The sequence below is a fragment of the Aulonocara stuartgranti genome (assembly GCF_965226115.1).
Source record: "Aulonocara stuartgranti genome assembly, chromosome: 3".
Taxonomy (NCBI): domain Eukaryota; kingdom Metazoa; phylum Chordata; class Actinopteri; order Cichliformes; family Cichlidae; genus Aulonocara; species Aulonocara stuartgranti.
Window position 1 is genome coordinate 17,592,120 of NC_138941.1, and position 27,521 is coordinate 17,619,640.

At 43.0% G+C, this 27,521-nt stretch overlaps 1 protein-coding gene across 5 annotated transcripts; it reads right to left on the minus strand.

The window, feature by feature from the left end:
• Positions 1–27,521, minus strand: mtm1 (myotubularin 1). Of its 5 annotated transcripts, none has more exons than XM_082527206.1 (16): positions 27,322–27,521; positions 19,380–19,455; positions 18,571–18,643; positions 18,397–18,491; positions 15,386–15,496; positions 15,078–15,179; positions 14,200–14,283; positions 13,811–13,960; positions 10,465–10,650; positions 7,971–8,153; positions 7,713–7,868; positions 7,530–7,577; positions 7,306–7,398; positions 5,570–5,683; positions 4,326–4,502; positions 1–3,775 (listed from the first exon to the last, which is right to left on the minus strand). In XM_082527206.1, the coding sequence occupies exons 2-16, from the start codon at positions 19,428–19,430 to the stop codon at positions 3,581–3,583; spliced, it is 1,818 nt and encodes a 605-aa protein (XP_082383332.1). In that variant the 5' UTR covers positions 19,431–19,455; positions 27,322–27,521; the 3' UTR covers positions 1–3,580. The 5 variants fall into 5 exon arrangements, with proteins under 5 accessions (XP_082383332.1, XP_082383333.1, XP_082383331.1 ...); XM_082527207.1 differs by lacking the exon at positions 27,322–27,521 and adding an exon at positions 26,759–26,864 and having other exon boundaries at positions 1–3,772; XM_082527205.1 differs by lacking the exon at positions 27,322–27,521 and adding an exon at positions 26,759–26,864.

The window sequence follows — 27,521 nt, forward strand, 5'->3', positions numbered from 1 at the left end:
AACACTTTAAATTAATTTAATCAGAATTATTTACAGAAAATGAGCCTTTCAACAAACCAATTAAAAGAAACACGTGAAATGTTTTCAGATTTCACCTTTTGTTTAGTACACATTTTGTGTGTATTCATTACAAAGCTGGCTATAATATGACACAAGCCCCTCAAACTACAATCCCCTACATAAATGAAAGCGTCTAACTGAAATGAACAATGGCAGAGGACGTCTCACAGACCAGAGTCAAGGATCCACACGGAGCTGGTGGCCTGATGCCGCTCCTCCTCCTCCTCCTCCTCCTGGGTTCGCACGTACAAAGCAAAAAATGCCCTCAGAGATAAAACCAAACACTTTGAACCGATGGAGCAGAAATCCAAAATTTATACCAACAATTTCTGAACCAATATTACTTTCCTTTTTATAAAACTGTAAGGTTTTACACTACATAAAATATTTGTATTTTACAACAATAGAACTTTAGACAGTAAAATAGGTTTTGATTGAGGTAATTACATTACATCATGGTGCTTATACAAAGTAAAAAAAAAAATAGATTCTCATTTGTTTTTCCCAAAATACAACCAAGAGCCCAACACACACACTTCTGTCTCTTTCTGCCTCCGCGGTCAGACCAAATACTTCGGGTCACGTTGCACCTCTCTTTGCACACAGCAATCAGCTTGCACTGCCTCGCTTTTCCAGAAAAGGTTCAACTTTGGAATTTGTCACACATGCAGGTAGTTTATTCTCTTTTATCCTGACAGTTGCTGTATGTTCTCCCTTCTTACGTTAGAGCTACTTTTAGAAAAACAGTAAAACCACAAGACAAGTTCTCCAAGCTTATTACAGGAAACTGATGTGAGAACTCGCCGTGTCCTACAGCTGTTACACAATGTGCATTTACAGGCTGGACACTCTAAAGGTTTATCACCGATTCGCTCCAGGTGCTTTCAGTAACTCTGATTTTTTTGCCATATTTTGGACACGCTGGGGAAACAGAGGGGCTAAATAAAGCTGATGCAGGAAAGTGTTTTGCACTGACAAGCTAAAGGTTGGCTATGAAGTCAAAGCACAAAAGCAGCAGGGTTAGCTGAACACAAAGAGAGTCAGTGAGGTTTGCAGACTTTAGAATAAAACTGTGTGAGTCTTTGTTGGACTGATGATCAGCCTGTTTTGTAGTAAACTGGCATAAACATGTTGTTGTATAAAGCTCAGGTAGAATAAAACAGCATCAGCCCATTTACCTTTTACATGGCTGAAAGATTCCTTAAAATCAAACAAGGAAAACATTTTACACGCTGCAACATGAGCTGGTTAAGCATGAGGGGAAGTTAACTTGGTCAGTTGAGGAAGGGTTGGGGTTAACTAGCAGAGACCCTGTTTGCCTCTAAAAGCATCTCAAATAAGATACAGCGCAGCTAAAGTCTCTCTGTAGAGGTGAAGGTGATCCAAGGCAGAATCTGGACATGAATCGACGCGCGTTAAAAATTACGATCGTAATAGAAATCTGCAGAATGGGCTCAAACTCCAGTTTTGAAGACATCAGACAATCGACTTTAGAGCGTAAAGAAACAAAAAGGAGAACATGACCTGTGCAGGGTTTGTGGGTCTGTGTGACGTGGAAGAAAACAGAGTCAGTTTTTCCATGAATCCATAATTTCATCGATGATGGATGAGCACTGTAGTGAGAATCCTGATAACAGTAACATTTATATGTTTGTGATTGTTAAATGTAACTGTTTGTAGGAAAGAACTTATAGGACTATGTTGCTAAAGGTATCGTCGCGAGGCGTCATCTACTTCTGTTTCCTGCATCCCTCTCAAAGACTTCCACCAGTTTCCCCTCCCACAATGCAACACTGCCAGGCTGAGATCTGCATCCAGTGCTGAGTGAAGTGACTGGTTTCAAACCCCACAGCTGGCACTGCCAAAGTAACACAACGTGATTGACGTGTTACGTTTTCCTGGCAACAAGAATGACAGCGCTCCAGAATCGACGCGTCACCGCGGTTGGATGATTGGAATAAAGTGGAGGAGTCACTGCGATTGTAACAAACTACCATTCATCACAGTTTGTGTTAACTGTGATAAAGACGTCATATCAAATAGTTAGAATCAGTTGGTGCGAATAAGAAAAACATTGCCAACATTCCCACACGTCCGAGTTGGACGCTGACAGCACCTGAACATGCTGCTTGGACAGTTTTCATACGTATCCCAGGTAGAAATTTTAAACCCGCCTGAAACAACGAAAAACGATCATGATGAGCAAAGTAACCTTTTTTTAATCATTCGATGTAATTGGAATGAGTTGATCTTTGTTGGAGAAAAGAAACCAAAACAAAAAATTACAAAGCGGTGAAACAGGCGTCCAAAGGGACAGGTGATCACTCACCCTGCTCTCGAGTTGGTGACCAGCATGTTAGCACGCTGAGACCACGATGGGCCAGGACTGTACTCTGTGTGTGTTTAGTGAAAACGTTTAAATACAGGAAGTGATCCGGATCAGAGGCCAGCACCACGTGACTTTCCTTTACTCTCTCGAGCACCTGAAATATATCCTGTATCAAAGTTGCATTCATACGTGTTGAATGCTAATTAATTCCAACCAAAGTCATTGGCTAGAACTGCATTTGCTTTCAGTGATGTAGCATATAGCAGTGGCAAACATACGTGGCTCCAGATTTCCTCCTTAGCTATTAAAAAACCCCAAATGCCCCAAAACGAGACGCAATATTTACATGTAGCTGGAAATTAAACCGCCGTCCACTTGAGAACTCTAGGTCTGCTGCGCTTCGGATCACCGTACGCCTTCAGGATAGAGAACTCAGCAGCAGGAAGTGTAAAAAGTGTTGTTGTTTGTTGGTACAGGACACAAACAGCTGTGACGCAGGCAGGAGCCAGCTGACAGACAGCAGCTTTCTCACGTCTCTCTGTCAAATGCACATCAGTTTATTTCTGACGCTAAACCCGAATCGAACAAACAGGAAGTCTCCTGATTTTGCTCAACCGACCTTGACTCGTGACAGCTTAGTCTTTGGCTACGCCTGCAACCTGCAACCTGTCTTTACCTTGATTCATTTATTTTGCCCTGCATGCTGACCTCTGTAAACTGGGTGTGGCTGGAGCTCATTAAACTCTCCTAAGAAGACCTGAGGTAAAATTTCTTGTGTAATCACGACAGGATAAAACTGAACTTCAGCTCTGCTCATCTGCCTGAATGAACACAACGGTGTGTGTCCTGTGTGTGTGTGTGTGTGTGTGTGTGTGTGTTCGAGCCCTTGGACTGAAAGCTGCTCAGTGTGTTTAAGGCTTCACTGTCTGAAAAGTGTGTTTAGAAAAGTCTCGAGACAAGGCTGTACTGTGACATATTGCATAAATCACCATCACGTGGTATTAGAGTTAGACAACACTAGCGCCATCAAATCTAAAACCTATTCGCAATTTTCTGTTGTTCAACAGTTAGGGCTGCACAAAACTAATTAATTCCCTGCATGTGCAAGACACAAATCAAACTGAAGAAGGTGTAAGTGCAAGTTAGCAAGTATTTCTGATATCTGTGCATGCGCGAGTGCGTCACCAGCCCTCAGAGAGGAGTCTGTAGGTGTGTGTATTGCTGTGATGGGGTGGAGGTGGAGGAGGAGGTGGTGTTGGGGGTGGGGCTGTTAGCCAGATGAGAGGAAGTGGACGAGTCGGACAGCTGCAGCTGCTCCAGCTTCTTCAAGTATTCGTCTCTGAGGGCCAGCAGCTCCTTGTAGCGCTGCTCCACTGGACTCTGCTGCTGGAACACACACACAGACACACACATGCACGCACACGCACAAACGCACGCACACGCATGCAAAGTCACAGGTTGTACACGGGAAACTCCATATTGCAGCATTTGCTTTGAATATTGATTCTCAGAACAGGAGAGTTTCTATAAAGTCAGTTACAGAGTTACTATAATGAACCACATTTATAAAAGAATCATTCGTCAGGTCTTTCTGTCTGTAAATGTAAACGATGCCTTCTGATGATGCTGTAAACAGAAGTGGTCCTAGCACTGAACCCTGTGGAACTCCATAATTAACCTCAGTGTGTGAAGGAGACTGCGCTGAGGTCTAACACAGAGAGGAGTCCACCGTCAGAGGCCATAAGACAATCATTTGTAACTAAAGCTGTTTCTGTGCTGTGATCTCAGAGTTCTGAGATTGAGATATCCAGATATCCATTATCTGGCAAGTGAATCCAGATAACAGATATACGGCATTTGGAGTCCTGTGCAGCCGGCCACACGTTTATCCAGGCAAGCTTGCAGCATATTATAGCAAACACAAGAGCAGTCCTACCTGCTGTCGTATGCGTGGGTTCCAGCGGATGTAGTACGCTACCCAGAGCTCTAGGTGGCGCATGCTGGCAACAGGGTAGAGAACCCTGCCAGATTCTGGGGTGTAGAAGGGGTTTAAATACATATCCACCTTGCTGTTGACCAGAGACCACAGAGACACCGTCTTGGACCTCACCTCCTGCACCACAGAAGAGTTTCAGTGTCAAACACTTGCAGCTGAAGCACACGACATAAGTATGTGGACAGTGACACAGTTTTGATCATTTTGTCTGTGTAATTTTAACTTTCTTAGGGATTTTGTTTTGTAACACTGTATTTATTTTGTTGCATTGATTTCCATGCTTTGTAGTACACTAACTTCCCAACTTTGAGTATAAATAAAGTATTTCTTATCACATTAACTGCAGGAACTGCAGACATTTTTATACGTAGTTCCTTGATTTCAACTTAACCTTCCAGACAGACAGCAAAACCTCGAGGAGTTGCCAAATCCATGACCTGGACATGGACTACTACTAAATGAACAGCACTGTATATCCTGGAAGACCATGGATGACAGTGAAAGACTGCAGGACCTCTCTATTTCACAACATCTAGCCAGGTCAAGAACACTTCTGAGCTGACACGTGTATCACTGACAGTGTCTACAGTTAAGAGGCACCTTTATAAATATAAACACAGTACAATGTAACAAGAAGACCGGATTAGGCCAGAAAACAACTAAAAGAGTCAGTTGTGGGAAAACATCTTTGAATGAAATGAAACCAAAATAAAGTTGCAGTAGGACGAATGAAAGAGGAAAACAGGAAAAGGAAAGTTCTTGATTTTAAATGCAAACATGGTGATGGCTGGGAAGGTACGGCTGCCAGGAGAACCAAGTCACTGCTGTTAACGGCTGACATGGATGCTGACAGAAGCAACGATGGATTCAGCCAAATACTGAAAACCTGATTGGTGATGCTTCACCATGGAAACGGATAATGAGCCAAAGCATTCTTCAAAGGACACCCGAGAGTTTCACAAGGCAAAGAAATTCTGTATTTTACAACAGCCAAGTCAGTCACCTGACCCGAACACAACGAAACATGTGATTCAGCTGCTGAAGACAAAACTGACGGCAGCATCCAGTCAGCCTTAAAGTCTGAGAGGCAGTAAAAACTCTCATTGGACCAAACTCTGTATTACAAGGACACAATTTTCGCATTTTTGCATGCATGTACATGTTATATGTGCAGGTGTTCTTACATGCTGGTCTCGTACGCTCTCGCAGTTGTACAGGAAGGTCCCGAAGCGACAGCTGTAGAGGTGATCCAGGATCGTCAGCAGGAGATGCTCGTTAAACTCGAAGGCCGTAGGGAACTAAGAGGTGAGAGTGACAATTCAAAGACTGAGTCAGTAATCTGAGACTGTGTCATCCTAACGTTAGTGAACATACAAACATTTAGCAGTGTTCCTGTCTTTTTGTTGGGATGTTTCCTTCTCTCTTTTGTCAAATGCATGAAGTCAAACAGCATTTTGAGTATTTTTGAGCCTAACCAGAGCAGCTCAGAGTGGGGGAGTGTGTGCCTGAACCAGCAGGCGGCTGGTTGGTCTGTGCAGCTGGACTTAGAAGAGTTCACAGTGTGCTGAAATAAAGTGAAATCCAGAGCGTAGCAGCCAAACAGCCGAGGAGGTGAACGTGGGGTTTCACAGTGCTGTTTACCACCTTTGTTGGTTTGATCTATACAGACAGTCCCACTGAGACGTGAGAGGCAGACAAACATTCAACTTACAACAGGAACGAGCTCTCAGTGACGATCGATGATGATTTTAGCTCAACGAAGCCAAAATTCATTTTGAATCTTCTTCTTCTGTAACGAGCTGTTATGTTGTTTGTTGCACTCTTTGTTTATTCTCATTCATATTTGAACTATACAACAATCTGTAATGAAATTCATCCGAAATATTTGTTTTGTCCAAACGTCTTCAAGAAATGCTGCCTCTGCTGCTGATGCAGACGAGCCTCCTGGGGCTCCGGTTTCAAACTAAGCATGAACAGAGTTAACTGACACGCTCTGTTCTCAAGTTATCGGCCCTTCACGAGGTGTCGGGTTCAGGGGTCTGCTCTATATTATTGGAAATATGGTGCCGCTAGCTTCATCGGGTGACAGCTCCAGCTCCAGTATGCAGACTGGGAGTTGGAAATGAGTGGCGTGCCCACGTGAGGAAGGGAATGCATGCCGGCCTAAATGGACGCATTAAAGTATTTGTGGGTCTTGTTCATTAGTGACAAAAGTAGATGAGTGATAGAAGTAGGGAGTGGTAGCTTAACAAAGTGTCTGCTGGGTCTGCAGTAATGGTGATACTCGATACCAGTCTGCAGTGGTGGAAAGAGAAGAGGTCCGTTTAGTGAATTTACTGTCCCGTTCTTGTCAGTGGCCACAGACGATGGGTAGGGGCTGAGATGAGAAGGAGAATGATGAATGAGGCAGATAAGAGTGCCTGAAATGCCCGTCGGAGGGCATCTGGGATCTCTCTCAGCGATATGTTTAGGAGCTCAGTCGGGCTCTGGGTAGAGCCAGGATTCTAAATAAAAAGGCAGAAGATTAGACCGACTCCTGGCTCCTCCTAACTGAGCTATTTTTGGCATGTCCAACTGGGAGGAGGCCCCAAGTTAAACCCCGGTCACACTTGATTATTGACTAGCTTGGAAGACCTGTTATGCCAAAAGAAGAGCTGGAAGAGGAAGCTGTGGCATCTCTGTTCAAGCCCTTCTGCTTTTCCATGAGTACCTACCTACTTTAGTCTATGTTGATTCAGGAGCCTGCTCCTGTGCACGTGTTGACAAACTCAGTGTTGCTACGACTGTCACAGGAAACCAGCCACGGAGGGTGTCAGGTCGAGGGGTTATCTACAAACTGCTAGCTGCTGTTTAACTACAAAGTGCAACATTGTTACGTTCCTACATTCACGCAGTGAGACGACTGAAGCGCTGCACGTACCTGTTTAGTCATCTGCCACACACAGTCGATGAACTGAACAAAGATGGGTGATCGGTCCTGATCGGCATGGTTTTTGTCACCATGTCCTATCCTCTGAACACACACACACACACACACACACACACACACACACACACACACAGATCAGAAACGTTTCCTCCTGATCAGTCGTCTTAACTCATGCGATTGAATATATTTCAGAAACTAGATGGTGAAAAACTTACTGAGGCAAATTTGTGGCCGAAGCTGATCCATTCCTTTTCAATCAAAACCTAAAAAAGACACAGATGAAAAAAATCACAACTTTTAAATATCAAACAGACATCGTGATGAAATTAAAGCCCGCTGTGCTCCTCATATCCTCTGTGAATGTCTAAGCTCATGTTCACGAGGGTGAAACGACTGACCTGGAATCCTCTGAGAGTGCGATAGTGGCTGTCCAGCATCAGCATAGCCAGAGAGGTGAGCTGTGCAGTTCGGTCCCAGCCGTCACTACAGTGAACTACTACTGAGTTCCCACTGGACACTTTGTCTGCAACTTGGATGGCTCCTGACAACACCAGCTGAGTACAAGGATTGGCACAATGCAATAAAAATACATTATTATAACAAGGTAATGTAAATGGACTGAGCGCAGTTATCAAATGCATGTAGAAACCTCTCACCTTGACATGTTCCAACCAGTGTGTAGACTCTAGGCTGGACAGCCAGTGGGATTCCTCCACGTTGGGGTAGACGATATCTTTGAGTTTCTTCTGGGATTCCCTCATGACGTGGATATTCTGGATGTCCAAGAAGATGAGCTCTGCGTTTTGGTACTCATCACCCTCGTAGCCTCCTCCGGTGGCCTGAGGAGGAGGCACAAACAGTGGGCATGCATCTCTACACAGATGTGTATAACAGTATCAGTGGAATTAACTGGGTAAGAGACTTTTGTTAATGTTTGGGACTAATGATGACAGAGCTCTAACTCTTTTAGGGATCATCCTCCAACATAATAAATATTTATTATCCCAATAACCTGTCGCTGGTTATATTAGACTCATTAGCATTGTGTCGCAGCAGGTTCAGGTAGACAAAGGTTAAGAGAGAGTGTGATGGAAGTATCCACAAAAATGGCGTTTTATAGGACGTTTGGTTGTTTTTTAAATGTTTTATTGTTGTTTCATTTTGGCTGAGTGTTTTTTTTGCCCCACTCACAGATCACCCAGCATCATACATACAGTGGCTAATCCCTCTTCTAATACCTGAGCAGGTGGGACTCACAGATATGAGCAGAGCGGAGCTGGTGTGCCATAACAGCATAAAAGTGAGCGTGTCAGCAGTGCAGTGTAGGCCTTCGCTACAACCTCCTCTGTGCAGATCCAGCTGCAGGTTCAAGAGTATTTGAGAGTTTTCTGACTGAATGGCTTACTGGTGTTGGGGCCCTTGGACCTAGGACGCTGGGAGGCAGACACACCCAGGACCAGAAGGCTGGACTAGAGGTGAGGTGGTGGTGTGGGGTCCTCCTCCCTGCAGCTCTGCACTGGCCCAGGTCTCCTGGGTCCACCTGTGGCAGTCTGTTGTTGCAGACCTCTGTTTAATCTTGTAACTGATGTTTGTTTTGTGAGTCTTTTGTTACAGATGCAGCAGATGGAGATTTCTCCACTTTTATCCCCCCAGCCCACCTTTCTCTATTCCTCCACCACTGCTCCACCTTCACAGCGTCTGCTCCAGCATCCACAATAACGGGAATAATAACAGTCTACAGTGCTCAAAGCAAGTATCTTTGGCACAACAAAGCATCCGCCCATCATCACCACCAGACCCTGATTCTGTTGCTAAAACTGTCAGAAAGAACAAGTTAGAAAATCCTACATGTGACTGTGATGACTCAACGAGGAAAACCTGAGTGTCGGCGCCTGCAGCCAGGCTAACGACACCATTAGTAGTTGTCTGTTTTATGTTGTGGTTTGAATCTTATTTGTACTGTGTCACTTTTTAAATATATCACCTTACTGCCATAGACAACCAGTCAAACTGTATGACACACATTTAATGGTTCCTCTTTATTTTCACGAGTGTTTACACTGTAGATTCTCACTGAAGGCATCAGAACTATGAATGAACACATGAAATTATGTAGTAAACAACTCAGAACATGTTTGATATTTCAGGTTCTTCCAAACAGCCTTTGCTTTGAGTCCTGCTTTGCTCCCTCTTGGCGTTCTCTCCATGAGCTTCATGAGGTCGTCTCCTGAAACGGTTTCCAACAGTCTTGAAGGAGTTCCCAGAGATGCTGAGCACTTGTTGGTCCTTTGCCTTCACTCTGAGCTCCATCTCATCCCAAACCATCCACACTGGGTTTAGGTCAGGTGACTGTGGAGGCCAGGACCCATCAGACCAAAGCACAGATGTCCTCTGGTCTAATGTCCACTCCTTGTGTTTCTCAGCAGCTGTTTGACCATAAAGGCCTGATTCACACAGTCTCCTCTGAACATGTAGAGATGTGTCTGCTACTGGAGCTCTGTGTGCATCTATCTGGGCTCTGATCTGAGCTGCTGTTAACTTGTGATTTCTGAGGCTGGTGACTCGGATGAATCCTCAGCAGCAGAGGGGACTCCTGCTCTTCCTTTCCTGGGGCGTCCTCATGTCAGACAGTTTCATCATGGTCTTGATGGTTTTTGTGACAGCACTTGGGGACACATTCAAAGCACAACACACCTGATGGTCCCAACCTCATTAAGAAGGCAAGAAATTCCACAAATGAGCCCTGACAGGCTCACCTGTGAGGGGAAACACGTCAGGTGACGACAGCATGAAGCTCACTGAGAGAAGGCCGAGGGTTTGCAGCGCTGCCAACAAAGCAAAGGCTGGAATCTAAATTATAAGACATATTTATCACTTTTGTCTTTACTACATAATCCCATATATCTTGCTTCATATAGGTGATGTCTTCAGTTTGTATCTACAATGTAGAAAGTAGTAAAAAATAAAGAAAAACCATTAAATGAGAAGGTGTGTCCAAACCTTTGACTGGCAGTGTATATATGGTGTACACAGGTGAAGTGCTATGAATAGTTTTTGGATGTACCGTCTTAAATTTGATTAAATTAGTAGTTCACAGATAAATGTTGCAAATGATGCCCGTGGATTGTGCTGTTTCCTTTTTCTTCTGACCTTGTTGGCAACTGCGTTGACATTGGGACGAGCGTCGTATATGGTGAGCTTGGTGGTATCATTTGCCTCCCTAATCAGCTCCAGGTAGCGTTCATCGTCCTTGTTCCTTTTACCAGACATGCCAACGAGAGGCTGACTGCAGCGGACGATCACTGCTTGGTTCTCTCTGTGGATCCATGACAGGACCTAAGACAGAACAACAGTAACAAGGATTTACACAACACTTTATGATACAGCGTCAATGTTAAGAACATCTGTCTGTGAAGGTTCTCAGTCATCCAGGTCATTGAAGTCTAAGGAGCTTGGGAAGAAAAGCATCTGGACTGTCTGCCATCTATAATCCAGTTCTGAGACGCCTTAACGTCCACTCACATCCTGGGCCCTTTGACCTCAATAAGTCACATGATAGGGTGGGGCCAGGTTTCACGATGGGTTCACCTGAAACCTTGGCTGACTGTGACCTACACCTTGGCTCGTTTGATTAGGCAGAGGATCAATAGGGGGTCCATGACCCTCTTGGGGACACACCCACAGGGCTTAAAATCTGGGACTCTCCACCATTTGACCCTAGAACTGAAGAAGCTTCTCAGATGAAACGTCTTCAAGAAACTTCAAGAAATCCAGAAGCTTTTCTCCTCAAACATCTGAATATCCACAAACTATGTCAACAAGTCAAACCCATTATGTTCAGTCTGAAACAATCCCTTTGTTTTTTCAAGCTCTAGTTGTGTTTAGAATCTGCAGCATGTCACAAAATACCCGTCTGGACTTCCACTGCACATCTGGATGTTTTTAGCCTGCAAGCTTCCAGTACAAAAACACACAAACAGGTCGTTTCTGTATTGGCTGTCTTGGGTTCTGCTTCCTGCATCAAACTGTAACTGAACCAAATCTGGAGCTAACGTGTGGAAACCAGGGGAAACCTTTAAATGTTATTGGATGGTCAGTCAATGGAAGTTCTCAAACAGGTCAGTAATGACAACCAAGAAAATGCAGAAATTACAGTACAGCGGTCCCTCGTTTATCGCGGGAGTTAGGTTCTAGAAACAACCCGCGATAGGTGAAATCTGCAAAGTAGTGAACTTTATTTTTTACAATTATTATAGATGTTTTAGGCTGTAAAACCCCATTTTACACACTTTATAGACTTTTCTCAGACAGGCATGAACATTTGTTTAAACACTCTCAAAGTTCAAACCTTGGTAGAAACATAAGTCCAGTATTAAAGAATGAAACCAAAGATCAAACCCTGTTTTCAGGTCCAGAACAAGTGAATAGAGCAGCTGCCAGAGAACTCAACATTAATGAATCATTAATGAATCACTGGTACGGAAGCAGAGGAAGCAAGACGAATGAGTTGAGTAAAGTTTGACTGTTTTGTTTCGCTTAATGCGCCTTACAATCCGGGAAATACAGTAAGCATGTCCAGAAGTCCAACTTTCTGTGTGATGGTTAGCATCGTTCTCTGCCTTCTGGATGCTACATGATGGTCTACAGCCAATCAGGATGCAGAACACAGTACGCAGTAAAAAAAAAAAAAAGTATGCAAAACTGCCCCAAAAAAATCTGCAAAAAGTAAACCGTGTTATAGCCAGGGCCCACTGAATATAGTCAGGCCCATCAGCTAACACGCATCACTTAAGCAATGCTGTGGTGGGTATCTATAGCTGCCAGTGTAATCTGGCCACCAGTGATTACTGATAATGTGACTGCTAACAAGAGTAGCAGGATGAATTCTGGGATGTACACAGCTATACTTTCTGCTCAGATTGAGCCAAATGCTGCAAAAATGATAGGAAAGTACTTCACGGTGCAAATTTATAATGAGTAAAAGCAGACTGCTAAAGCCAGAGAAGTGGGTTATTCTTCAGTGACATGATACGCCCCTTAATCTCAACCCAGTAGAGCAGCAGCTGCAGGAGGCTACAGTAACAGCCAAGCTGGAAACACAGCATCAGGGTCTGCAAAGTATTTTTGCAAAGTATTGAACAACAATAGTGATGTGCAGAGCTTTGGTAATAGACGGGGTGACAGATGAGGCGGGAGGTTCCACACACTGTGATATTTACAGACCACAGTGTGACTTGTAGTGGGAGCAGGGAGGTGTGACAGTGAAGCTGCAAGAAAAAGAGGTAGTGAAGGTCGACAAGTTTAAATACCAGAGGTCAACCATCAATGAACTGTGCAGGCAAATTCAATTTACTGTATATAGCACCAACTACAGCAGCTGTTGTTGGGATTTTCTTGCACCTCAAGGTCAAAAAAGCTTTTAGCATGCAGTCAGAGTGAAGTGAAAGATGGCAGCGTAACTGAAAGTGAAGATTTAAGATGGTAGTGAGACCTGCTGTGACATAAAAGAGAAAAAAGACAGGAGGACAAGCTGGAGTTACAGATGCCTTTGGAGTGACCACAATGGACAGGATTAGGAATGAGTATATTAGAAGGACAGCTCAGGTTGAGGTTCGGTGGTCTGGAAACAAAGTTCAAGAGGGAAGATTAAGAAGCTTCAGACACTGCAGAAAAGAAGTAAAACAGAAGGACCACAAAAAAGGAGGACGTGGACAGGACAGACTGTGAAAGCATAGGAATAACTAATAATTAAATGCAGAGTGAGGGAAAAAGAAACACTGCATGCATCATGGGAGTCCCCGGCAGCCTACACCTACTGCAGCATAACTAAGGGAGGATTCAGGGTCACCTGGTCCAGCCCTAACTATATGCTTTAGTAAAAAGGAAGGTTTGAAGCCTAATCTTGAAAGTAGAGATAGTGTCTGTCTCCTGATTCCAAACTGGAAGCTGGTTCCACAGAAGAGGGGCCTGAAAACTGAAGGCTCTGCCTCCCATTCTACTTTTAAATACTCTAGGAACAACAAGTAGGCCTGCAGAGCGAGAGCGAAGTGCTCTAATAGGGTGATATGGTACTACAAGGTCATTAAGATAAGATGGGGCCTGATTATTTAAGACCTTGTATGTGAGGAGCAGGATTTTGAATTCTGGATTTAACAGGAAGCCAATGAAGGGAAGCCAAAACAGGAGAAACACACATGAATACATGTCTTTTGCCTGCTTCATTATTACTGAATGTCAGATAGCAGCCCTGTCACGGTGAAGAACCAAGTCCAGTTTGACTCCTAACACTAGCTTTGGTAATTTTACACACCAACTGACAATGCAAATGTTTTTAAAATGCAAACTTAAACTAATCAGCTCATCCTGTTCAGAAACACAGTACAAGTGTGTAACAGTATCTACAGCACCATGAGGAAGTACAGCACGGTATGCGTTCAAAGATCTGGTCTAACTCAAAAAGTCTTTCCTATATTTGACAGCTTAGTCTTGCCCTCACCGGTATTCGTCCTCTTGACCGGAAGGCAGCCACTTTTCGGAGGTCCTCCTCTTTACTCTTGTAGGGTACGGCCAGCACAGTGGGGTAGGTGTCACACAGATCATAGCTCTTATTGATGAATGATATACGCCACTTGTTGTTGGGTAAACCCTGGAAGAGATAATGATCATTACTGACTCATTTCTTTGAAACTCAAACTCAGCTCTGACTGTTCAGAAGCATCAGACCTCACAGGTCATCAGGTTTTTAACATCAAGGCTTCTGAGGGTGCGTTCGCTTACTGTGGTTCAATAAAAACAGATTATCAGCCCTTATAGAAAACACTGCCATTCCTATTGTCCTGAGCATTTGTCCTGGGACCCCGATACTGCGCACGTTGTCTTTCTTACCTGCCGTCTGAACTCCTCTACAGGTTTGTAGATGGTCCAGCCAGTCTCAGCATACTTCTCTTGACTCAAATACGCAAAAAGAGGCTGGACAGAAGCAAAAGAGAGAAACATGTCAGACGTTACTGTATACAGCGGTCTTATAGAAACAGCAGCACATCCATTAGAACAGCCATTGTAACAGTAAAGCACACGAGCAGGGAGCGTTTTTCAATATTAAGCCCCATCGATGTTATAATACTCTTGGTTTGGACAGCAGGCAGTTAGCAGAACGAATGAAGGGGCTTTATTGGTCTAGTTTTTACCAGAAACATGAAAGGTCAGTTCAAAGTTGAATGAAAATTCTGCTTTCTTTTTCACGTTCAAGCTTTAATATCCGTGAAAATAAATATTACAGGCTTGTATAAAAGCTATCAGACGCCTAACAAACTGTGGTTTCCAACGGCCTCCAAATCAGCTCAGACCTAAAGCCGTCATCACTGTAAGTGTTTGTGCCAAAGAAGAACCTGCTGTAGTTTTACTAGATGATGCAATTTGAAAATAGAGCCTCAGAAATGCTGGAACAACATTTTTAAAAACAGCACCAAATCACAACAACAGTCACCTCAAGGTGCTTTATACTGTAAGGTAGACCAACAATCACATGACCCCCTATGAGCAAGACTTTGGTGACAGTGGGAAGGAAAAACTCCCTTTTAACAGGAAGAAACCTCCGACAGGCTCAGGGAGGGGCGGGGCCATCTGCTGTGATTGGTTGGGGTGAGCAGAAGCCATATGCTCTATTTAAAACCCATAATGTTTATTAGGCTCTGTCAAAATAAGGTGTTCTTCTTTTTCCACATACCAAGTAAAGCAGCAGCAGACGTTAGAAGGTTTCTTACCAGACCGTGTGACAGAGGAAAGGCATATCTGAAGAGAACCTCAAAAATATCTCTTCTGCTGTGGCCTTCCTGCTTCAGGGCAAACCTCAAATTCCTCATGTCCTGGTGACAGAACAGATCAAACACTTCACTGTCAACACACAACATGTAAGACCTGCAAAACAGACACAACTAAAAGAAAGTGTTGCTGTGACACTTTAAGCTACCAGCACATGTATGCGATGGCAGAGATGAGACTTTGTGTTCTTTTTAAATAAAAATCCAGTAACTGTAAAAAAGCAAATGACTTCTGAACATTAAACACACACCTTGCAAGTAATATCCAGGCCGTAGGAGTTTTCTCCTCTGCTTGACGCCCCACCCATCTTCTCCACTCGACTGATGGCACCCAATGGAACGTCCAGCGTCACCGTCACATCCTGCAACACAAAGTATGACAAATATAGTCATGTGACCTCAGCAACAGGAAGCTGTTCTGTTACGCGAGGTCCAGCGTGTATTAAAAACAATGCACGATACACACACAGCTCTTATTTAAGAGCATGCAGTGGAATAAACTTTATGCCAAACTTTAGGACCCTCCCAGCTCGTCCCTGTGACCTGACAGGCAGAGAAACACTGGCACCCACTCAAACTGATGAACATTTTAGGATCCTGAAAACAAGCTCCAGGTACGAGCCTTTAGCAGAGGTAAAAAAATGCTCCGCCTCAGGTATGACCACGGAAATGCAAATGTAACGATCCCACTTGTCCCGTACACGTCACCCACTCGGCTGATTTATTGTATCAAGTACTTTGATCTTATTCATGCCTCGCAGTTTTTCCCAGTCTTACCATAAAAGACAAAACGACAGCAGAAACGTTAATGAAAATTTGAGTGATCGTGTCACCAAACATGATACCTGCCCTGACGGCCTGCTCTGCTAAATTAATGGTGAATAATGCATGCTGTGCCAACAGCTCATTTATTATAAATGACTTGTTCTGTAAAACTGGACTTTATAATAATCTGAGATGTGACGGCGTGAGCAGGAAGTCATACATCGTTTAACGGTGTCGTAGGAATTGTTCAGTTTTCTGTCCACCACAGAACGGTTCCTGGTACTAATGCTGTGAGTTTCATATGATCTCTGTAAGCGTAAAGACTTTATCTTCTCCAAGGATAAAGTAGTTTTTCACAGTGTTGATTACTAACATTCATGCTGATGATTAGCAGACAGTGTTGCTGCCTCACCACCTCCCCCTGCCACACTCTCACCCATCTACTCTAAGGACACTCTCAGATCATGGGCCAGTCTTCACACTGATCTTCAACATTGGCTCCTTCCTGTTTCAAACATTCAACAATCACTCCAGTAACCAAGAAGCCCTCTGTGATACCTGCAGGACACCACCTGTAGGCTGTGTACAGACAGGTCGGGGACAATGCTGTCGACACAGAACTGCGCTTCATCCCTAAAGTACTCCGCTCCCTGTTTCAGCTTCATCTGTTATATCCTCACAAACTTTTGACGGACAGAAAGTTGAAGTCTGGGGAGAATCACATCTAAATCACTAGCACCCCTCAGTCCTCGATCGTGTGCCCTTCTACACAAATAACTTCACTGTTAAAACGTAAAGTTTGCAGACGACATAACGGTCACTGGACTCACCGAGGACAGTGATGAGTCCAGTGACTCTTATTGTAAAGCTATTAACTCTCTCTCATCTTTAATATCACTCAGTTTCAATTTGGTGTTTTACTCAACAGCTGGGAGAGGCTCCAGCGTGACGCTAAACTGGCTCAGCAGGAGAAACAACGATAACTGGAAAATAAACACATTTACTGTAAACACACAATTACAAAATTAGCAACGGATACTCGTGTTATAAATATAGACTCAATAACAACACACAATAATGCCTATATTTACCTGGTAACATGTCACACATTCAAATTCACCATGTAAAACTAGCAAAACGACTCACAGCGTCCACAAAAAGCATCCACACTGGTCCCAAAATCAAAACTCGTATCACGGATCACGGTTTAAGTCACGGATCAATTTTCAGATCAGCAAAAAATGAAAAAAGACAATAAAAATTTAATTTGCCATTTTTTTTATTTAAGTATTTTTGCCCATTAAATAACATTCAACTCAAGACTCATTCCAAGCATTTATATAAAAACAAATTAAGGTGCGACGTCGGGCGTATCTCACGTATCTCACGCTGTGATGTAACGAGCGGTCGCGGTCACATGGCTTCCCGTTGCCCTGGAGGTCCGCCCTCCTGTAGTCAGGGCTACAGAAGCACCCGGGACAGCTCAGCCATAACTTTAGACTTTGCTGCTCATACATGCTTGGACGATATTGTCACTGAAGTGTGCGCACGCCAGGATATCCAATCGTGGCCTCACGTCTGCATCTTTAGCCCGGTCAGACTGGGCAGCAAAGGCTGCTTAAACGCCGCAGATATCAGCGGTTGTTGTGCAGCCTTCATCTTAGCTCCTGTCACATCAGGGTGACGTCATGAGCCGCCCGGCGTGTTGCCAGGCTCATGAGGCTTCCTCGTGCCGCACCGTCGACAGACTGTGGCGCTTTTATCCAGCCTTTATATTTTGAACGTTTTACATTTTAATAAGACAAACACAGAAGTGATGGGTTTGGTGGCATTTCTGAGTATGATGTTGGTTCCCTATCACAGTATGTCATCACAGTTAAAACGGATGCAGACGTTAAACTTGAAAGCAACGTCACAGCTGCTGCTTTTTTTTCCATTTAAGGCGGTCCGCCAAAATAAAGCCTTTTATCAAGGCAGCTTTTTCAGGTAGTAACCCACAGCTTTGTTGCATCCAGGCTGGATTACAGTCACACACTTTATGATGGAGTTAGTGGCACGTCTGCAGGTAGTTTCCAAAAGCTGCAGCGCATCTTTTAACTGGAACAAAAAAGTCTGAGCTCATCAGCCCATTTTCATTTCACTCCACCTTTGATCCTTTTTAAACTTCTTTTATGTGTTTTTAAACCTCCTGCTGGCCCGTGACCGTGCTTCGCTGTAGCTGCTCCAAAGCTGCCTCTTCTCTTTTTGTCTTTATGCTCTTTGTATATGTGCAGCACTTTGTGAACCCTGGTTTTTTTAAGGTGCTTATAAATAAAGGTGGTAAATGCTAAACTTAGTCTGTAACAGCTGAACAAAGCAAAAGTGCAATAACAAGAAAACTCAGAAAAAACTCAGCGATGCTTCACAGCGATGGTGTTAGATACGGTGTCTAATCTAATCGAGTTGTCACACACACACACACACACACACACACACACACACACACACACACACTTACAGCATCTGAGCTCTTGAAGTAAAGTCTGAAGTTGGTGATCAACACTTTGCCTTTCACGGCTCCACTGAACGGACAGATGTAGATTATGTCTTTATCTGGAAAGACAGGAGAAGAGTCAGAATATGAGAAACTTGTGGAGCAAACAGTCTTATTCATCAGCTGCACAGGACTCACCAGTAATCCTTTCCTCTCCAGGCAGCAGGGACACGTCAGATAACAATTCCATCTTCAGAGACTCTTTGCGGGTCTGCAAACACCAATATCAACATACATGACTGGTTTGAACTTGCAACGATGTCAAATCGGCCAAAAGCAATGTTTAAAATAACAAAAGATTTTTAGCTTTTATTGCAATTTAGCCCCGCCCTCATTTATTAACATTCAGTCAGTCACCTGATGAGTTTGTAAGTTTGCTCATTGTTTATATACAAACACTGTTTGACAATATTGTGAAACGTTTTTGATCATTTCAGATTTTTCACAGATTTTCTCGCCATGTTTGCACCATCACTCTACTTTCTGCAGTACAGCACTGTTCAGCTGATGCTGACGAGGCTTTGGTACCACAGTGTGTCCAGCACTGCTTACTGCAGACAGAGGGGGCTGGAGCTGTAGGAGCAGCAGCTTCTGCACTGCTGCAGAGCAGCTTTAAACTGTTAGCCCATGTTGTCCCTGAGAAAGACCTTTTGTATCAGTCTGTTTGTGTAAACTTACCTTTTTCTAACCTTTGTACCATCTTAAACTGTTCATGTGACTCGACTGACTTCAATGGAATAATTGTTCTAAAACTTTTCAGCGGTAGTTACAGTTAAATGTGTTATTCATCTAACTGGCAGTTAGTTATCACAGTAATAGAAGATCAGAAAAAAAGAACACAGGAACAGAGATTTGGCTTCTTCTGTGTCACACTGAACTCTACATCTTTTAAGAAGCGCCTTTGACACAATCAAATGCACAACACAGACACACAAACGCATACTTACAGGGGGCGTGTGTGACTCTAAGATGTTGTACACTGAAACAGGTGAAGCCATTGCTGAGGGAGGGAGTTTCCACAGGCTGAGGAAGAGAGACAGGACTGTGAGGGCTCTCTGTTCATGATGCCAAAAATGAGATGCTAGCAACCTTGATCGCAGCTCCAGGACCTGAACAGGACTTTCACAAATACTGCTCCTGCAGTAAAATTGATATATCCTAATAACTGTTCAATAAAATGAAATGTTGTTTTTCTAACACCAATTTACAACAACGATCGTCTCAAGACTTGTAATTGGACGGTAAAGACTCGACTTGGTGACAGTGGAAAGGACGAACGCTCCAAACACAAAGACATCTGCAGCAGAGGGTCAGCAGTCTGCCACGACCGGGCAGCAGCTGAAGTGAAGGACAAACCAAACACTGAAGGGCTGAGATGGTTCAACACAGATTCTTTGCTTTCACACAAGGCTCTGTGGCGCCACTGTTACCATGGAAACGCCAATGCGAGCGACTAGAAACAGACCGTCCAAGAAGACAGAGCACCTGTCTTTTATTTGGCTTTGAATCTACTTGAGATTATTTCTATATTTTTGCATTTATAAAAAAAATAAAATGTTTGATGAAACAAACGTTGCAATTTCTAAAATAGAAGCCAATCCCAGTTTGTTTTTAAACACCAGCCTTTACTTTGAGTATTTATTATTGCTCATTAATAAGGAAAATTTAAATAACTCATTAAAACAGTCGATAGCTGCAGCTCTACTTAGCATAATCCAAAATCTTAGCCTAACTGTATGAGGAGAGCATTCTAGATTACAGTGAACCTATTGGGTAAACACTGACTACTAAAATGTTAATGTTCAGGTGATATCCTGTATAATATGTTGTTTAAGAGACAGGCCTGTAGCTTAGGATGGAGAGCAGGTCACCTATGAACTGGAAGGTTGGTGGTTCAACCCCTATCTGCTCCATTTCCTCGGGCGAGTTTCTAACCCCCAGGTGCTCTCGGATGCATCCATCAGAGTAGGAATGTGTGAACGTTAGATGGAAAGATAGAGAGCACAGAAAACATGGTTGTGTAAAGCGCTTTGAGTGCTCAGAGTAAGAAAGCACCATATAAGAACCAGTCCATGTACCATTTACAAAGCAGTGAGCTAATGTGCATTAGCTGTATTGCTGGGTCTTGTCACTCAGCAGCACTTCCTGTTATCAGGTCACTCACTGATGCAATCTAAATGTTAGAAAAAACATTTTGTTAAACTCTTTGCACTGCAGAGCTACGTCACTTACCTCCAACAAACAATCAGCCTGCGTCAAAAACATGTTTCCACAAAGGCAGGAAGACATGACGCCAGAAAGCACAGTAAAAATGTCAGATTTAAGCAGCTGATTAAAGTAACTGAGCCTCTCTACCAACATTTCTCTCAGTGCCGTGTTCAGTCGCATTGGACTGGTAGCTACACAAGTTGCACATTTCTGGGACGCCAAACAAAAGCGTGAGCAAAGATACCATCTATCCACTGCACTGCATGACAACACACAAGGGAAGATTTTATTATTTTACTTGAAATGTAACAATAGTATGAAATTAATTAAACACAAGTAAAATACTTGTAATTACATAAGTATAAATTACTTATAGGCTGGTTCACAGGTTTGAAGTCTGTCAGTTTCCCAAATCAGAACTAGAATCATATAAATGCATCACATGCAGCATTTAAAATGTGAGCATTATTTATCACCTCTGTTAAAGAAATCTATTTCAAGTTTCCCCTAAAGTAAAACTTCAGTTGTTAAATGAGTCAAATCCGACTGATCGTCTGCAAACACAGAAACAAAGAAAGTCAACTCTAAAGTCGCTGCTTCTACATCCTCCTCTGACACTGTGGACCACCGGGTCCTTCTACCTCAGCTCTACATGAAACTGGATTAGAGGCACAGTTCTGACCTGGTTTGAATCAGACCTGACAAACACAAGTTGTTTTGTACAGGTGGGAGCATCGCTCACTTGTGGAGTACCTCAAGGGTCCATTCTGGGCCCACTTCTCTTTTCATTGTACGTGTTGCCTCTAATTTCTATCTTTAGAAAAGATCGGCTTTCTTTGCCGTGACATCCAGGTGTTTATGCCCATTCAGCTGAAATTGTCTTAGTAACTTTAAGTCCTGGATGAGGATAAATTTCCTACATTTTAATGAAAGAAGGACCGATTTCATACGCTTTGGTAAATATGACTCTTGTGAGTCTTTTGGCTCCTTACAGTCATGTTGCTGTAAAAAAATTTGGGCATGACTTTTAACAGGTTTCTTAAAATGGACCAACAAATAACAGTCATCACGACAGTTTGTTTTTATCAACTCAGAGTCACTGAAGAAGTAAAGCTTCACCTCTTACAGAAGGAACTGAAAATAAAGTTCTTCATGCTTCTAGCACTTGCCGCCTGGGCTACTTTAACTTTGGTGTTGAACAGTTATCTTTATCTTTAGTCCAGAATGTGGCAGCTCGCCTCTTAACAGGCGTTAGAAAGCATGCACACATCACCGCGGTCTGAGGTCATCTAACCAGATGCTCTTAAGTAATCCTGAAACCAGATTAAAACAGAGAGGTGATCGAGCTCCTGCATCTACAGCACCAGAGCTACAGAATCAATACCACGCCACAACTGCACAGCTCAGACACTGCACACATGTAAATCTTTATTAAAACACTTATTCTCTCGCTGTGACATCATCATAGACGGTTGCATTTTGTCCAAAAATAAATTTTTAAATTGTTTTTTTCTACTTTTTTATGTTAATGTTAAGTATTGTGTTACATTTTTCTGAAATTTTTTGTGCAGACTTTTTAGAACTACATCATTTCAGTGTACAGCAACTTTGTTGTTTTAAATGTGCTACATATATAAATTTGACCTCGAGTACATCAAAACCACCTTTTTGCTGTCAGGCGTCATCGAATGGTTTCAAGCGGCAGACCTGCAAGACTCAAGGATGCTGCATCCAAGGATGCAACAACGTGCATTAATGGAGGTGGAAACAGTGACATCGCACCGCTGTGAGGCTTAGTTTAACACCCAGACTGATAATATGCAGTACAGCCATTAAAACTATGTGCAAGACTTATGATATAAATAACGATTACAGCAAACTAGCATAAGATATAAATAACTGGTGTCGTCTAGTTGAGGAGCTCAGGTCTTAGCATGATTACGACCTCACAGACTGTTTCCTCTTGTACACGCTGCCTCCTCTGGCTCTTTCCTTTATCTTGAGTCTGACATATGTGTTTTATGTGTTTGAGTCACATACAAATGATGTAATGGCACCTTAACAGCAGGTATAAATACAACTGACTGTGAGTCTGCATCTGCAGGCAAAGAGACTGATGCAGTGGGCATACTGGGACCATAAGTGTCTCTTTTGTCCCAGCTCCCTGCCCTCAACCCTCACTGGTTGCAGACTGGTCCTGCTGGAGGTTCCTTCCTGTGCTCACAGGGGGTCATTTAATTGTTGGAATTGTCTCTATTATTGTCTTTACTCTACAATATAAAGTGCCTTGAGCACATTGTTGTTGTGATTTGGCGCCAGATAATTACAACTGAACTGAATTAAACTGAGTGGCGAACAGTCTTAATTTGATAACGAGCGTGTGTCGTGAGCAGGGTTATTATCCTTACTACAACTGAAACTAAAGAAAAAACTCAAACTAGATACAATCATGCCCGAAAGACTAAAACTAGCACTGAGACTTCTTTCTTTTCTTTTTTTAGATAAAAACTGAACTGAAAATCGACTCAGGAAACCAACTGAGACCAAATTCAACTCAAAACCAAAAGTCAAAATGAAAAATGTAATAACACTGATTGTGAATCAAGATAGTAAAGAAACTCTCCCTTCTTAATCCTGCGACTTCAAAAATCAATCATGTGAATAAGTTTCAACAAATGCGTTCAAAGAAAACAACAAGACTTGAAGTTAAAATCTTAAACCCCACTATTAGAGACATGCCACCTTCTCTGTTACACTGAGTCACTGACAGCTGTGTTACAGAGACAGAATGTAACTAAACTCTACTGAAAATCATCACATTACATCTGACATATGACATGAGAAAACACAACAAATGAAGAACGTCTTCAACTAACACTTCAGAGCAGAGTGTCACAAAGATTGAGTTTGCTTCTTGGTATAAAATACTGAATTACGTGTCGTCTCTATCTCCTGTAAGGGGGATTGAGATGACATCATCTGTGTGTCCAGGGTTGTTTGTTTGTTTTGTAAAACTATCAGTTTGGGGCACTTTAGCACAGACAGAGACTTGTCCTCAGGACTCAGTGTCGCTGTTTTATTTGATGAAATGAAATCGTGCCGCGGACTCGAGTCTCAGCACCGCTGAGCTATTCTTCCTCTCTGTGTGTTTGTGGATGCTCTTCCTCCTTTCTGCGGTGTGCAGCCTCACAGCGTGATGATGCCACCACCAAGCCCAGCTTTGCCTGGTATTAACGAGCAGTGAGCAGGCCCAGCTCATCAAAACAATGAACAGTTTCCCTCTTGCTCTCAGACTGTGAAATGGAGTTTGATGAAAGGGCTAAACAAGGTCCTTCACTGTGCACTGCCTAAGTGCAGCAACAATACAGGAATGTCTGTGATCTCTGCCACGGCGCTCCTGGACATACCAGAACCTTTAGGACTTTTTCAGGACGTTTCACAGACGCAGCAACTGAAAAGTCATGTTTCACTTACACTTAATCTTCACTAAATAAACCACAAAGTGTTCAAACCATTCTAAACCAGGTTTTAAAGCAAAACAGTAAGTGGACTCGAAAACATTCTGACTCAAATGTACATGAAACCAGCAGCAGTGAATGCTTCCTCATTTTGTGAAATGCCAGGACAGCAGGGTGGAGTAACAAGTAAAAACCTATGAAAAAATATAGTGTGTCATCAGTAGGTTTGAGAAAATGAGAATAGCTGCTGTGGTACGATATGTTTCAAGTGTTTTATAGCAATACATGTGAAATACTCTGCATAGGACTGAAAGTGTTAACACTACTCATTCATTTCATATTAGGTTAGTCCGTCTTTGATTCGACGGCCCCTGATTTAAGTCGGTATTTTGGGTGTGAATCTTCCCAGTCACACACTAAACAGCACCATATTTAAGGTGTTAATGATTCTAATATTAAGACAATGAACAATATTTAAAGTTGTAACCACAAACACAATCCCTTTAGTTCCTAAATCACTGTGTACTGAGAGTTTTTGCAGTGTAATAATAAACTCTGCAGCGTCCTTTAGGATCAACACCTGTGTAATTGAAACACTTGTAAAGGAGACATTAAACACTAAATGCAGAGGCTAATTGACACAATGGAGCCCTGCTCTCACAGCCTGATGCAGGTATAGCACTGTTTGTTAGCTGGATTTAACAAATAACAGCTTAAAGTCTGTTTTAGAAACATGTGGAGCTCCGTCTTCACTGGGATGATTTGTTATAACCACATATATGCTGTTCACGTTCACTCTGTGTCTCTTTAGCAGTGATTCGCTTGTCGTTGTTCGGCTGGCTGCACTGACAGGAGGAAATCCACCTGTTGGCTGTTTGGTTGAATAAATGAGAACAGAGAGGAGCCTGTTTGACTCAGGTGACAGGTGGATGACCGCTGCATCCGGCCTATCATGGAAAAACCCGAGTGTCAGACTGCAGCTTGTTGGTCTGGTGACTCAGACAGCATCTTCTCCTCCACACTGTCCTCATTTATAAACCTGAACATTACGGCTAACAGCGTGTCAGTGCAGCTAGCCAAACAACGAGGAACCCCTACTCAAGAGACAGAGAGTAAAAGTGGACAGTGTAGCCTTGGTTTTAACATAAAACTCATTGTTGCAGCCCGGGGAAGAACAAAAGCTCTCCTTGAACTGATTTTTAGTTTCAGGCTTCTTAAATCCCCTGAGCTATTGGGTCTATTACAAGTTAGCTAACATAAGCTAATGTAAGTCTAGGTCTAAGTGCACGCTCAGTCACCAAGGTAAGTAAATCTGTTCATCTGGACGTTAGCACTGGGAGAAATGTTTGATCAGTGGTTGTTGATCAATGGTTGTGACAATTTGCATATTCAATGAACAGCCCATTGTTCCTTCAGTGGGCTGGTTTCAGTCATTGTGCAAATGTCCTGTTTATAAGGTTGGAAACCTGCAGTCAGCTGAGACTGAAGAAGGACGAGTGACGAAACGTTTCTCCCGCTGAAAACATCCAGATGAACAGATGCAACCTTTTGGTCTGCTGATGGAAACCAACCAACCGGTGACTTAAGGGTCCGCACTGACAGAAGATGGCGCTAAATATGCTTTTAAAACTTGAAGCACTTATTTCTTAAATCCAGCTACACTGATGGTTATATCTGTGTCAGTTTTTGAGAGCAGAGCTCAAGGGTGTAAACTTATGCATTTAGTGTTTCATATCCCTTTAAAGAACAAAAGAAATGACACTTTATAAAACAAAACATGACGATATTGTTGTTTTTAAGATTTTAATAACCTAAACCACTCGCTGATGTGGGCAGTGATCCCTCTAAACAGAGGCCGGCGCAGTAGGTCGAGCCCACAGCCATAACAGCAAAGTTTCTATGTCTAAATATGGCTGCTCGTTTAGATCTACAGCCATGTTTCTCCTCCAATGATTTCTGTGCACAAAGCTGTTAATTCCACGCGTGACGTGCCTGAACGTGGTCAACACTGAAGCTGCTTCTGACTTTTAAGAAACTCGGCAACTAGAATAGAATAGCCTTTATTGTCATTGTACAGAGTACAACGAAATTGGAGTGCCACTCGGCAACTAATGATGATTAACATAACCAACAGAAACATTTTACTTAGTAAAAGCAGTCTGCATCTGCAAGTGTTTTGTTTTATGTGGGAGCAGGGCGACATGAAGCAGCATTGTCGCGTAATAACGGGTTAATAAACCTGCTTTCACTCCTGCCTTGGTCAGCTGCTGTGAAACAGAACAACACACAAGGAGCCGCTTTCGGTGCCCGAAACCAGCTCAAATATTCCCAGCACAGGCAAAGTGTGGCTTCCAGTCTTTTTACAATTCAGCGTCAAAGCTGGGAAGCGTCCATGGAAAAATCTGAGCACTGCAGGAAGCGGAGTGAGAAACAGACAAAGCTACGCCGAAACGCCTTAAATGAACTTTTTTAACTCAGCCATTCCAACAGACACAGATGTGCACCAGGAAATAGAGCAGGCCTACACGGGAAGACAGCTCGTTCCCCCCGAGATTCACGCGTTCCTGATTAACAGAGCGCGGAAACCTGCGACAACGCCCTCCGAATAACACTTCATATATACTCAGGTGACCTCGTTCCGGCCAGATGTCTCAACTTACCCGCAAATTGCGATTCTCCCGTGGCTGAAAGTCGGCCTGTTTCCCTCAAGCTACAACAGGAACTCACTCTAGGTCACGTGCCGGCCTGTCATGGCACGGATTGGCTGGTTGTCAAAGGCTCGCAAAGTCTCGAGGGAAATGTAGTTTTCGGACGGCTTGGCCTACACGCCTCATTCGGAGCAGGTGTGCCTGTTTTTTATGTTGACATGTACATACATGTTTTATACTAACGTAGATATGGTTCCTCCAGCTGAAATCAGTTAGTTTTAAACGTTATAAGCTAAATATTGTGCTGATGTCTAATTCTTTGCTTTGTTTTCTTGGACTCTACTAGATTAGCTCTATTTCACATTATCGCTTATTTATTTTACCAATTTTTCCGGTATGAATCAGCCATTTCAGCTCCCATCTCCTCCCTTTAATAGAGACATAGTGGTTCTTAACGTTGAGCAATTGTCCCTGAGTTAAATAAGCTGTTAAGAAAATGGTTCAGTTCTTGTAAATTATCACAGTGTATATACAATTAATTAGATGTGTTAATTCATTTTGGCAATAGTACGCACGTGATTAGCAGTCTCCTTGTATATGCCAGTTTAGTAAAACATGTATTAATTACTCCTGTCTCAGAGAAGCCACACACCGGACTTGGATCCTGCAAGGTGAGTACTAGTCATGAGCAGCAACGGTCACATTGCTGCTTCAGTCGGGCTGGGCACGCCTCCAACCTGCTTCTCCAGCTTAGCCAGCCAATCCTGTATATGCA

Bases quoted from the DNA above. Each gene is read 5' to 3' on its own strand.
- mtm1 (XM_082527206.1), bottom strand. From the start codon at position 19,430: ATGGCTTCACCTGTTTCAGTGTACAACATCTTAGAGTCACACACGCCC. The intron at 10,651-13,810 runs GTGAGGGCAAGA...GTTCTGTCTTAG, and splicing joins GGTCAAGAGGACGAATACCG to GTCCTGTCATGGATCCACAG. The intron at 5,684-7,305 runs GTACGTGCAGCG...CTCACCTCTTAG, and splicing joins TGTGGCAGATGACTAAACAG to TTCCCTACGGCCTTCGAGTT.